Here is a 13,319-nt window from a genome sequence, read left to right on the forward strand (position 1 = left end):
GGTGATTGTTCCTGATTGTTGATTGATCAAGCTTATAGTGGGTCGGAAACTGAACTGGATATTCCATAGCAAATTGTTATTTAGCTCGATATAGATCACTGGTACAACAATCAGTTGTCACCGTCACCAGTTGTTATTTCAAAGTATGATTGCATTATGATTGAGGACTAAGGCTATTCTAATTGTATTGTTTCAAGGTACAGGATATTACAGGATAAAATATGATATTTTAACGAGTGTCAAATTGTTTTCGTAGTAAAGCGTAAACTTACATTGCGTTACAAAATGAAAACTGGAAGTAAAACTAAAATTATGGGCAATGGAATGTGTTGGCTACGACCGTGGAATTTAGATTACGTGATGTTGTTGATTATGCTTGCTGCAGTACTCTGTACACGTAAAATTCGCGTTAATTTTACATACTAGTACGTACAAAAAGTTTCCATCTTTTGCGCACTATAATCTTACAGTAATAGAGGAAAGTGAAGAAAACATAATTAACCCATCAACCCAATTTCCATGAAACCTAAAACCAGATCATTTTCAGATATCCAGTTTACCATGTTATGCTCCAAAGTTTTTATCTAGAAGCATTCACAATTCCTCCAGGAAATTTCCGAGTCCACAAAGGCGATTAAAAAGTCTCGTTTCCATGACTAACCGCGGCGAGATAAATCACGGTCCGTCGAACGAATTGATGGAATTTGTTCGGTAGGGTTTTTGAGGATCTATGTAAGAAGAGAGGAGGCCGGTACGAGCCCGCATTCCTGCGAAATGCCAATTTCGCGTCGAATTAGATAACATTGTGCGGCGTTTATTTTAGATTCGTCGCGTTCGCGACTCCTCCGACGGACTCCTTGGCAAGAGCCTCGAACGAGTCTCCTGTGACGTTTCATTTCAAACAATTAAACAAACAAAACACAAACATTAAACAAGCATCAAAACAATTTCATTCTATCTTCGGAACACGTTTCGATTAATCTTCTTGTTGAAAAGAGTCAGTCTGATTATTCTGTATTCTTAAAGCCGCTTCTCGCAGTATCATGAAACGTTTGCTAGCTAAAGTGTGTCATTTTCGCAATAGTCTAGTGTGTAATCGACCGTAAACAATAGTCTTCTCGCATTGGAATAGTTGAATCATTCTATTATGTTACGAGGTTCATTCTGGTATTTTAATGAACGAAGGCACGATGGATTTTATTATATCATTTTTGAATCATGTTGAGATTTTAGTTGTTTCGAGTCCTGAACCTATGGGGGGAATATAGGAGTGGAACTAGGTTTCTTATCGAAAACTGATTCATTGGTATTTGATAAAACATAAATCATCATGTATCCTCTTCGTTTCTCTTCCATTTAAGAAACCCGGTAATATTTTCTTCAAAATGTAAGAGGAGTTTTGAAGAGAAAATAATATCTAATTTCTTAGTTATAAATCTAGAAATTAATTTCCTACTTTTACAATATTAAAAAGAATTGTTCGTATCAAATTTTATAAGGTCCATAAATTCATATTATTTAGGAATATCTACCTTCCGTGGCTTCTTTTTAAATTGAGGGTGTAAATCAAGGAGAATTGATTTAAATGACACAGTGAAGAATGTGTATGGTCAGAAAAAGGTGTAGCTGCAAAGTGTGACGCATTAGAGAAAAGGTTCCACTTTCGAGGGCAATCGGGAGCATGACGACGCGTTCGTGGCGATGATTTTCATAAATCATCGAGTTGCTCCTCTCTTCTCTCTCTCTTTTCTCTCTCTCTCTCTCTCTCTCTCTCTCTCTATCTATCTATCTATCTATCTATCTCTCTCTCTATCGAAACGGACAGCGAAGCATAACGAGCCCCGGTTCTCGAGAGTGTGACTGGTTCCTCCTGTGTGTGGTTTGTTGTGATGGAATGCCGTGCCTCGAACCTGTTCCGAATACCAGACGTAGTTGCATCTGCCTGCGGATGATGGCGCATTCTGTGACTTTCTCGATGACCAAAAATACGTTTGCCCGGTCGGTTCTGCTACTTATCGGCGTGGTCAATGATTTCAATATGATACCAGAGGGTAAATTCGAGCAACTTAATTTCTCGATGATCTTACCTTTGTAGATTAAAATAGATTCGCTATCATACTTGTCAATTTTTAAATGAACTGTGGATCGGAATCTTTTTATTTCGAATACAAAGAAGCTCAAGCAATATACCAATGTAGAGAATAGAGAGTCTGATAGTTTTTGGGTTTCTGAGAATTCTGCAGAGATAATTTTTTTTTAAAAATAAGTATTATTTCAAATTTATTTTTTTACTAGAAAATGGAGAGCACCGTTTCGATCGATATTTAGATATTAATTTTCACTACGTGTAGTTAGCAGGTTTCTTTTTAATTCAGCACATTCCATAAAATGTGAATTATGCTCGTCTAGCAAGAATATCAAATAGATATATATATATTTCAATTAAATTCAGATTTTTGAAGCACGAGGAAGAAATATAGCAAGCGTGTTCGAAATGTATTGAAGTATTCGACGAATTCACGCCCACGAAACCGCGATTCGCTGGTGTACGGACGTCTGATAACCATACGCGATTACCTGGTTGCGTTGCTATTAAAATGCCTAGCATTCCTCCTCAATGCCTCACGATTCCTCGAGGATAACTTGCCACCTTGATCTTGCTTAGGTATCACACGACTAACAATAATACAGAGTTCCATGGCTTGCCAAAATCGATAGGCTTCAAGGTTGTTGACCTATTCTCACTAATTTTTTTATTTATTCTCTAGACTTTGATTTGAACGTGTGAAATATATTTGAAAATAATTAGATTCATGTCGTCTTTCCATCTTCGAATATTAATTCTAGAAGCATAGGTACATACAATTACAACAGAATATATTATATTGTAATAATATTCAAGGTCGTCTATACCATTATTGAAATTATAGATTTTTTTTATGGTAACAATGTTGATGTTCACAGAGCATGTAATTATTATTTTAAAAATGTGTTGAAAGTACAGATACGTATGTATTGTTGTCCAAAAGTGAATTAAAGAAGGGCATCGAAGGTACTTTCGAGACAACTGACAGTATTCGAATTCGAGTACTTTGGAGAACTAATGGGAGGAATTCGAGGATCCTTATCAGGCGAATTTTTTTCGCCGACGTGACGGCGTTAGACGTAGTGTGCACGTGTACTGGACGCACATGTGCATCGATCGCTTACCTGCTACGGAAAAAAGGGGAAAGAGGAAGAAGAAAGAGGAAAGAAGCGAGTTAGTTGGCCAGAGGTGCCTGTATCCCTTAATACACACACTGTTGCAGCCAAATAGCGATGGCTTTCAATCACACACCTTCAAATTAATCCTAAAACAAGCATTGGATAATACTCAAATCAGGAAATATTAAACCATCCGTTCTTCTATATGGTAAAATATCTGAATTAATTTCCACGCTATGTTTGATATAAAAATTAATTACTTTTTTAATAGGGTTTTCAAAAACTCCTCTTCGAAGTTTCCGAAGATAATCTTATCTTAGGACTAATATTAGAACAACACTAATATCGGCATTCTACAAGCTCTAGAAAGTTTCAAAAGATACTAATCTACATCTATATCCATGTATATATATTACATTAGAAGAAATTTGTTCAAGAATGATTGATAAAACGGAGCCATCGCTAGATCCAAGCGTGCAGACCGTGTGCATGTGTAAAAGGCAAGCTTCACCAGCTGTGGAGGGGGCAGACGACGGGACGAGGCGGATGAATGAATGAATCTTAAGACAGTCGTGTTAAGAGGGGCATTCACGAATCCACGTATCTCTGACTCTATCTATCTTTCCAGAAAACTCGCATCCAATGTCCCCAGTCGTTCCATATCCTTTAACGTGCTAGTTTTAACAATCTGGTGATCCTCCAGCCTGGGTCATACTTGTAAGAGCCAATGGTCCTGATTTCTGGCCGACGACCGGTCGAATTCGTCGATAGATCGCGTCACGCCGCTTTCTTCGAGTTCTCCTCGAGGCTACCAGGACATCATGGAAGCCACTTTCTTCGGTGAGAAGAAGATCCTCCCATGGAAAGGATATTCCGCGTATTCTATTCTCTGAAACCGATTTCGTAAGAAAAGAAAAAAACAAGGAGAAGATTGTAAAAAGTGGCTTGAAATCTGTGCAATTTTTACAATTTGATGGGAACCAGTCGGTGGTTCACGATATTCTGCGCTTCTTCGAGCTCTATGGACCGTCTATGAGAGAATAAGAAAGGAGGAATCATTGATTTATGATTAATCTTGTTGGTATTCATGGTGGTTGCAAGTTGGGTTCATGACACCTGAAGATTTTTCGAAGCATGGAGATCTCGCCGAGGAGAAGGTGTTTCTGGCAGCCGTGGCTCACTACGGAGAACTTTCAAACGGTATACAAACCCGGAGGTACGTGAGGAAACGTTCTGGATCGTTTGTGGGATGTCCTTTCCCTGAACCTTTTCATTTAGGTTCGCTAAATAATTTTTATACGTATGTGAATACACGCTGTTAAAAGGATCTGAGGCTTCAGAGAAGTGGTACTCTCACATGGTACTCAACGTCAAGTGTAAAAAAAGAAGTGAAAGAACAGTGTAATTAGATGAATTCGAAAGTGATCTATCTCTGATAAATTGTATTTTATATGCATCTGTAATGAATTCAACTTTTTACTTGAAATTAACTAGCTTCCATTAATATTTCAGAGTTCTGGCCTCTGGTTTCTTCTGTAAATTAAACTTGTAAACTGGTCTCTTCTGTTCAATTCGACGAAAGTATGGCAGAAGCCAGCAGCCAGATAGTTAATTGAACGGAACGATCTCGGCTTCGATCCACGCGTTCGGTCCATTCATCTTTTCCCTGGCCGCTGGCTCATCCTTTGCCTTTAAACCAGTTTGACCGTCTTCCTGACGATCCTCTCACGGCTATTAGGCACTTCCTGCCCCATCCTGGGAACCAGTCTCGTTTCTCTGCTCACCCTTCGCGCTCTCCTCTTCCACCTCTCTCTTTTATTCTCTTCGCACTCCTCCGTGTGTTTCTCGATCGTTCGAGGGGTTGCTAGATCAATTTCCGATTTTAGATATCACGGGAAACGGAAATAGGTGATCCGTGATGTTTTATAAATAAATTAAGTGCGATACCGGAGGCTCAAAGACAGATTTAAGCGATCTCTTCATTTTTTAATGATCGTAAGATCGTTTCGAGAATTATAAGAATGATTTAGCATAGGAATTGCAGGGTGAATCAAGGATGGCTTGAAACCCGGACCATTCGCTGCTTCTCCGAGCTACCAATCATGATTTATAGTTGTACGTGCAAGAAAAAGTCGAGGATAGATGTTTGGTTGCATAGCTACATGCAGTTTAGGGATCACTTTAATTTAGACTATATGTCTATAAATCTTATCTATAGGAAGAGGAAATGAAGATTATTTAAAACATTAAACAACCTCGTTATTGCATTTATTTACAGAGACTCTTCTGAAATATAAAGAAACTCCTCCAACATCCTGACTATCATCACCGTTGTTTCTAATCTGCAAGAGTCCTCTATACTTTTATGTCCATTTAAAAACCTCCCTTTTAGAGTAAATGTAAATCCCTTTTTAAAGAATATTTACAATATAAGAGGACAACTATTTCACAAACTAACAAGCTTAAAAATTTATAAACTTATAAAAAGTTTCATTTAGAAAGATAGAATTCTCAATCTGAATAATATGTTAAAAGCACAGAGTTCAAAATATCTGAAGATTTTTATCTATTGTACAGAAGAGAGGCCGAAGACGACGAATCTCCACCGGAAGCCGAGTAGCGCGTGGCGTAAAGAGCGTAGGAGGGATCCTATCCAAAGTGAAGCTCTGGACATGTCCGCAGCCAGGGTCCATCATCATCATCATCACAGCAGGCCCAGCGTGATTGTTCCTACCACACCGCAACCTGGTAAGCTTCTGCTTGCGAGTTCCTGGTGTTCTACGCGAATTCGTTAGGCGAGTGGCTGGCTGCCGTTGTTCTTGGCCTCGCGGGGGGCAACCAAGAACAGGCTATTGTCTGACGCATGGGGTGACTGCGTGCTTTGACAATGTGGCGTGATGCACGTCGCGCAGATGCTTGGCTTGAATAGAGGAATAGACGATTCACGTTAGCTACAAGCTGGAATTCCTCTGAGAAGAACTCTGAAAGAGAAAAACCAGCTAAAGTTTTAAATTTTTTTAAATAAAATCGAGTTGGCATGGATTGAGAATTAGTTTGGCTAGATTTGAGAGTAAAAATGGAGTCATAATTCCAAACTGAACATTTTAATTTCATTTTATTTTTGTCATTAATAAGCTTGGTACAATTGCTTTTAATAGCCTTCAGTATTAATTATTTGTAATATTAAAAGTTTCTTCGCTACATCAAACATTTTTGGGGTATGCTCTATGTCATATTTTATGTTAGATGAAATAGTAAATACGTACTGTTTACCAGGAACAACTATCGAGGACACGGCAGTGACGCCCACCCCATCACTGACGCCGTCGGCGGCAGCAGGAGGCCAAAGAACCGGGGTCAGAACTGTGGGTGGTGTGAGTGACCCTGCAATAGACGAGCATTTCAAGCGATCTTTAGGCCTAGAAGAGTACGCTGCAGTTTTTAACGCCACCACTACTGACAAAGAAGCAGGCCTCAGTGGTACGTTATTAAAAAAAAAAGAATTTCTTTCGCAACGAATTCATCGTCTTATTTTATAAAAGGCAGGAAGAGTTAAACAAGGAATTTATGAAAATTAAAAAAAACTTTTTTAGTGGATGATCACTTTGCAAAGGCTCTTGGGGAAACCTGGACAAGGCTGCAGGCAACCAGCAGAAGCAAGGACTCGACCTAACTGCCGGACAGTTAACCAAAAGTCTTCACAATCATCGTTGCGTTGTTGCTGTTGCTTCTGTTTTCTTCATTGTGACATCCAGTGTGGTTCCATTACCTGTTTAATTAATCCATAAATTAACGTGAAATCGCTGTTAATATCCGTAGAAGAAACAGTGGGAGCAACCAATGAACTCTGTATTAATATTATTATAATATTATTATTATTACTATTATTTTTGTTTGTTTCGCGTGGGAAGCAGAACGAAAGAGTACCTAAGTGTCCTTGAAATGTCATAGATGCTCTTGGGTGCAATCGACGGCGTACCGCGATTTTTCTAACTTCTTGGGACAATTGTACTCGAGATACTGTATATATAGACGCGTATTCTTTTAATCATGCCATCATCGCGGCCTCAGAGGCCTCAAGTTATTTATTATACGATGTTCCATACTGCCTCGCTAAATACTAGATCCGTTCATTTCTTTTAACTTCTTCTTGCTGCAGTAAGAATTTGAAGAAAAGAAGGGAGATTTTTAAGAAAATTAACGAAGATTAACCTTCTACAGTTCTAATTACATTCTATGTGTAATTGTGCCGAATTTCTGATACTTTAGTCTTTCGTTACAAATATACGTTTCTCGTAATGTCCACCAATAGTATAAATGACACAAAGAGGAATTGTATTTTCCTCTAAAATTAAAAAGATGATATTGAAAAAGAATAAAACGTCGAATTCGGCTCGATGTAGAACCGTATGGAGTTAAAACTACTGCAGCTGTTGGAAGAGAAAGTATAATGAACGGTGCGACTTGTACGTAATTAATTATTCGCCTAATCGTATTACGTGTAAATATATATGTATTTAGTATATATGTATGTATGTTACATATATTTCGCAATACATATATATATATATATAAGTAATGCGTATGTTGTAATTATAGAAAACCGAGAGTCTTTATAAAGAACGTAGAGGATAAGCACGAAACCGTATAAATTGAACCGGTTGTTGCACAAACTTGTAACACGTGTTCACCTCGTGTAACTATATATATAATTATATATATATACACACATTGTATCAAAGAGAAGAGAAAAAAGAAAACGAAAGAGGATACATAAGAAGTCGACTGATGACATTTTTAATACCAATCTTCTGCCGAAAACACGTATCCTTCCTTCTCCAGTAGATCCCTAGTGGTCGATGGTGAAGATTGCTAAGAAGAGTAGTACTGATTTCAAATGGTGCTAGGAGGTTTATCATAAACCCCAGCACGCACAGAAGTCAGTACCTCTGTCTTCTTATTGTCTTCAGATCCTCTTCTCTGCCGATTTTCAGTTAAAACTGAAAATCTTTCAGCCGCTTTCATTTAAAACTCGATTGCTACAGCCCATTCTTCTTATTGCAGCTCCAGAGATTTTTCTTTGGTATAAAATTGAGCTGAATATTAAGATGTAAATTGAAATATGGAAAATACTATCTGAAGATCCTCGGAGTCGCGCACTTTCTCCAGATATCAAAATTTATGAAAACTTCGTACCTTCTTCTGACAATGGAAGACCTATTCGTAGCAAAGAAAAGATCACTTCCCAGGGAAAAGATTCACATAAACGCGTTCCTGCTTCAGTTCCAGCCACCCAGCCTCCATGCATACAATAATTTAACCAAGTAAAAATCACTTTTATTCAAATCATTAAGTACCATCGATCCACAATTCCACTTCACAACGTATTTCTTTCAGCTTCTGCTCTTTTAGCTTCAGTAAAAATTTCTGCTCTTTAAGAGAAGCAGTTTCCTAGTTGAAAACAGAAAAAGTGATGGAAGTCGAAGTTTGATGACACTTTTTTCGGAACGAAACCACGAAGGATGATGGGCCGGGAAGAAGCGACGCTTTACGTGTCGTAGGTGGGCCCACACCTAACCCAGACTGTCCCAAGAGCGCTCGGATGGCTTCCTATATGCAGGCAGCCTGTTCACTTGCCGTAAAGCAAAATGGTAACTTAATATTAGACTTGAATATAAGTACGGTAATCCCACACCAGAGTCCAAAGTAAGCCTACACCTAGCCGGCCGACCATCCCTGGACCTCGGTTCCCCCTTACGAACGCCCTCGAGCGTAATAATACGACGGGATACTAGATATCGGTGCTCTCTGTGCTTCTAGGTGCAAATTGCGACCACCTATGCACGCTTTGCCGTCCCTGTTTCTCCGTTTCCAGCCTGTACTCGCGTCTCTCTTCCTGTCAGCGAGCTCCTTACTGCCTGTCGTCCAAGAAGATGACTCTCTTGAGTCAACGACTACGCTGAATTATAACGTCTATTCAACTAAATCTTCGGTACCGAGATGTTCTTCAATTTAGCATATATATTCTATCGAAGATTAGTATGTCAAAACTGGAATTAGTGTGCCACGATGAAGAAATGGGAGCCAACTGAAGATTCTTTCAAACCTAAGTGCGAATTTTTTCACTTTATGATGCATCAATGAGAAAAAAGGTATCTTCCTAATCTCGTATCTTCGGAATAACTTGGAAGGAGAGTGAGGGCTTTTCCAAAGAAATTACGCTTTTTAATCGTTCTATTAACAACATATAATGTTCGTGACACGGAATTGCAGAAACTCGATCTGGTTTTCCAGCGTTTTTTCAAAGTAACGCCGCCATGAGCGCTCCCCGAAGTACGACGACCTTCGCTCTGCGAGGAACTAGGATAAACCAGTGGTCTGCGTTTCTCTTTGGACATATAGAGTAAGTTAATCCGGCTGCGTATCATGTTTGCAGTCCCTTTAAACGATACTGATACGCCTTAGTCGCGAAAGTCGCATGTTCCGGACTCCAGACAGTTTCTTCATCTCTCCACTTAGGAATTCTGATCGGGCAAGTTCTTCTCAATATATTCAAAATGTTAAAAGAAGTTCAATGAATGGACAATTGAAGAATTTATGAGTTTTAAACATTATAATACAACGTACTAGGCTTTACAAAGGTAATTATATATTTTTACTATTGGTTCATAACACAACAGATGCTCAGGGCGGTTTTTAATGATTCCCAAGAATTTTCCAGAACAAGATGGTTACCCAACGACATTAGGGAACATGGTTTTCGACTATTTCGAATTAGTCAGCTTCTGGGGGTGAAACGCAGCTGGAAATAGGCCAATAGACCGCGGGCAGATGCTCGACGAAGCTATTTCCCCGTGCACGCAGGTGTTTCTACGACTGTCTACGAACTTCTACCCTCCCATTGGACACGAATGCATCCCCTAACGCTGACTTAGTGATTCTACCCTTGCTAGATGCTATAATTTCTCCCGTACATCATTCAGAAGGGGAGGTCGCTAGATTAGTATCGAATTGGACACATTCTAGAATGTTTGTTGCGTCTATTTCACTATTTTCATGAAATTAGACTTTATTTTATAAAAATGATCGATTTTACATGGATTTTCAATATATAATATTAGATAATAGAAGAAAATATATTTTCGTTAAAAGATTGATCATGTTTTGAAAAGTTTATGACTATAAAAACCCAAAGTTTTTGCTGGGACAGATAACAAAGGATATTGTATATATATATTTCTGAAAGAATACGTTCTGTTTCAGAAAGGAAGAGCGAATCGGATTCACGAGGAGGATTCTTTGACGGTGGACCAACAGCCACCCCATACAGATGGTCTCCCCCGTAAATAGTGGCTCTACCATCGCGTTCCAACCGAGATATCGATCCAAGTTCCTATCTCACCCTCGATCGAATCGCGTTCCAAAAATTTCTTTCATACTATTCCGTCTTCTAATCACTATTCTTCAGGATTATTAACATAATATAGTCGTAATCTAACTTCCTTTGCGACAAGTGGGCACGTCGTACAGTTCCATTTGCTCTTTTAGAGATCGATAGTAGATCGACTAGCTTTTCTATTCGGTTCGTGGCATATTACTGTTTGTTTATTTTAAGTCCCAGGCGTATCTTGTTTCGGAACCAGACCCAGCTGACCGCAGCCCGGCATCGTTTTCTCGTTTTATTCTCTTGCGTTACACGTCGACCTGGTATCGGTGGCGTGAATTAAGCGAGAAAAATCGACGCCGTGAGGCGGATGCGCGCAGCTTCCAGAACGATCGGCCCGATTTTTTGGAATTAACCAAACGATCAAGATCCCCAAATTGTCTAGTCTATCGGAGCCATCTGTTTTTGTACGAATCCAACTTTTAAGGAATTTATGAACAACATCTTGGAAGTTTCGTGCTTTCTTTAAACTAATATTTTAAGGTAAAGTTGCGAAAACCGTTTTGTGTACTAAAAATGGAAGGAATTTGAAGTGGTAGCTTTGACTAAAAAGGACCATTTTTTTTTAAAGTAAGAATGGAAGGATTTCTATGGATATAGCAACAGGTAGTATTAAAAATAATTAATCGATAAATAATTGGAATTAATAGGATAGAGCTGACGATCAACGGTTTTACAGAAATGTGACGATAATAGAATTTTAGATGCGTCTCGATGCCTCACGTTGCTAGCCTCGCATCGAAATCCCCGAGCCACCCTCAACGCGAAAAAGCGGTGCAGTTGCATGCTCAGATTATAGTATATCCTCCTATAGAAATATGTGACAGAATACTTGACGTAAAAAGAATTAAACACTTTTCGTAACATAAATTAAAGTTGAATAAAAGAAGGAGAGATTCATTTGCGAAAGGTATGTAATTGCAATTCTAGCTAAGTACAACTTCATTTTTAAACAGTTCCATAATTTGGAAATTTTGTTTACAATAAAAAAAAAAGATAAGAAGTTTTCATGAAAAGAAATACAAAGGAATTGTCAAAAAGTCACTTTCTCATTATCATTGACCAAACGGATCAATGATACGGTCAGAAAGTCTCCATAGCACAGTTCATATAACAATCCACAAATTTTAACAACTCTGAAATCCTTTTACCTGTCATTAAAGCTGATCATATCCTACAGGATGCTCTTACTCTCTGACGCCGTAGAAGAAAAGTGGAAGGCAACTCATCGGTTCTCTATCATAGGCAGTCACCACTGTAAACACCAGCACATGCACTGAGGAGGTATATACAGTCCTCTGAATATCGATATCAGTTCTCAAAATCGAATGAGGAACGCGGGATAACCGGCGATCGCGCACTGGACGTAGCTTGTACGTGTCGACGACGACGCATTCGACGAAAACCATCACTAAAACCCCCGTGACGTGTGGAACTGCTATAGATCCTGGAAATGATCGAAAGGAGAAACAACGGGCGTAAAATTGACAAATGGAAATAAACATGGAAAACGAGGAAGACACGCGAGAATGTCGACGAGGAGAGCCACGAAGGTTCGCAACGAGCATGGGACTCTGGACACGACTGATCGAGTGACCGAGGGGGTAGCATTGTAAGAATACCCCTCCTCGTGTGCTTGTATAGAATTACGTGTGTTGATCGCACATACAGCCTGATACAGCTCTCTCCGTCCCCTTGGTTCGCGGCAAAAGGGAGCACGAAGGGAGAAGAGTGGCTCTCCGTTCTCCCTTCCCCTCCGTTGCCTCTCCTACAGCCTTTCACCGTGTGTATACCCACCCCTGCGTACCCCTGTCCCCCGGCCCCCTTCGAGGCGTCCTCTCTCGCTTGCGTGAATCATGCATATCGATTTTCTTTCGTTAGTACGTCGTTCGGTAGTCGTTGCCCGGCTGTGTACGCCTCTGACGATGCGTTTCCCCTCTTCTTTCGCGCGGAGAGAGCCCGGGGGCCGACCGCTGCTCTGGAACCCCTTCTGAAAATGCGCTAGACGCACCACCGCCAATTCTTTTCGCCACAATGGATAGAGGAGGTTCGTTTTCAGCGGCCTGGTGGCTGAACCCATGATCTGGATTGGATTGGAGGTTCCGGGTTCGGGAGGTTGGGGAGGATGGGGTTCTTAAGGGGATAAGAGGTCCCTCCAACCCTCTACTAGAGTAATTTGCATCAAAAGTAAGAGGAACATCCTTGATAATTGAAAATTCTCAAAATTGTGCAAATGATAAAGTGATATATATAGCGGAGCAGGCAAGGAAGTATTAGTTGGAGGTTAATCCAACTTTATTTTTAGACGCTTAAGACGATCGTCATTTCCTAATGATGAATGAATAATAGTTCTCCTGAACTATTAAGAGAAATTCAAGGAAGGAAGTTGATGATGAAGAGGCTGATGAATGAAGAGAAATTTGTAAGGACTAAAATGGCCCGGTCTGGTCCGGCCCCCACCCCTTCTTCGGAAGCTGAAAGCCCTCAGAGAGACCCCCTCTTTCTGCTCGGGCAAAATGTCCCCGTATGAGGCGAACAACGATGTGAACGATGAGACGATGCTCTTGTACCCGGCCCCCTCTTTTTTTCCTAATATACTTCCCCTAGTCTCGCAGCAGCAGGCCTTCGATAATAAAGTTTCTTTGTTTTTGCTCACTCTTTTCTCTTTTCT

The 13,319-nt window shown here is 39.8% G+C and overlaps 1 protein-coding gene across 4 annotated transcripts in view; it reads left to right on the forward strand.

Annotated features, from left to right (window-relative positions):
* LOC122576547 (transcription cofactor vestigial-like protein 4) overlaps positions 1–7,981 on the forward strand; it is a 10,839-nt gene extending 2,858 nt beyond the window's left edge. For 3 of the 4 annotated variants that reach the window (XM_043747001.1, XM_043747003.1, XM_043747002.1), the window contains exons 3-5: positions 5,782–5,952; positions 6,481–6,684; positions 6,798–7,981. In XM_043747001.1, coding sequence (XP_043602936.1) covers positions 5,782–5,952; positions 6,481–6,684; positions 6,798–6,877 — 455 coding nt within the window. In that variant the 3' untranslated portion in view covers positions 6,878–7,981. Of the gene's footprint in view, positions 1–35; positions 4,421–5,781; positions 5,953–6,480; positions 6,685–6,797 lie in introns of those variants that run through there. The other variant, XM_043747000.1, reaches the window with a different exon arrangement.
* The last annotated feature ends 5,338 nt before the right edge of the window (positions 7,982–13,319 follow it).

This window comes from Bombus pyrosoma, linkage group LG16 (assembly GCF_014825855.1).
Source record: "Bombus pyrosoma isolate SC7728 linkage group LG16, ASM1482585v1, whole genome shotgun sequence".
Taxonomy (NCBI): domain Eukaryota; kingdom Metazoa; phylum Arthropoda; class Insecta; order Hymenoptera; family Apidae; genus Bombus; species Bombus pyrosoma.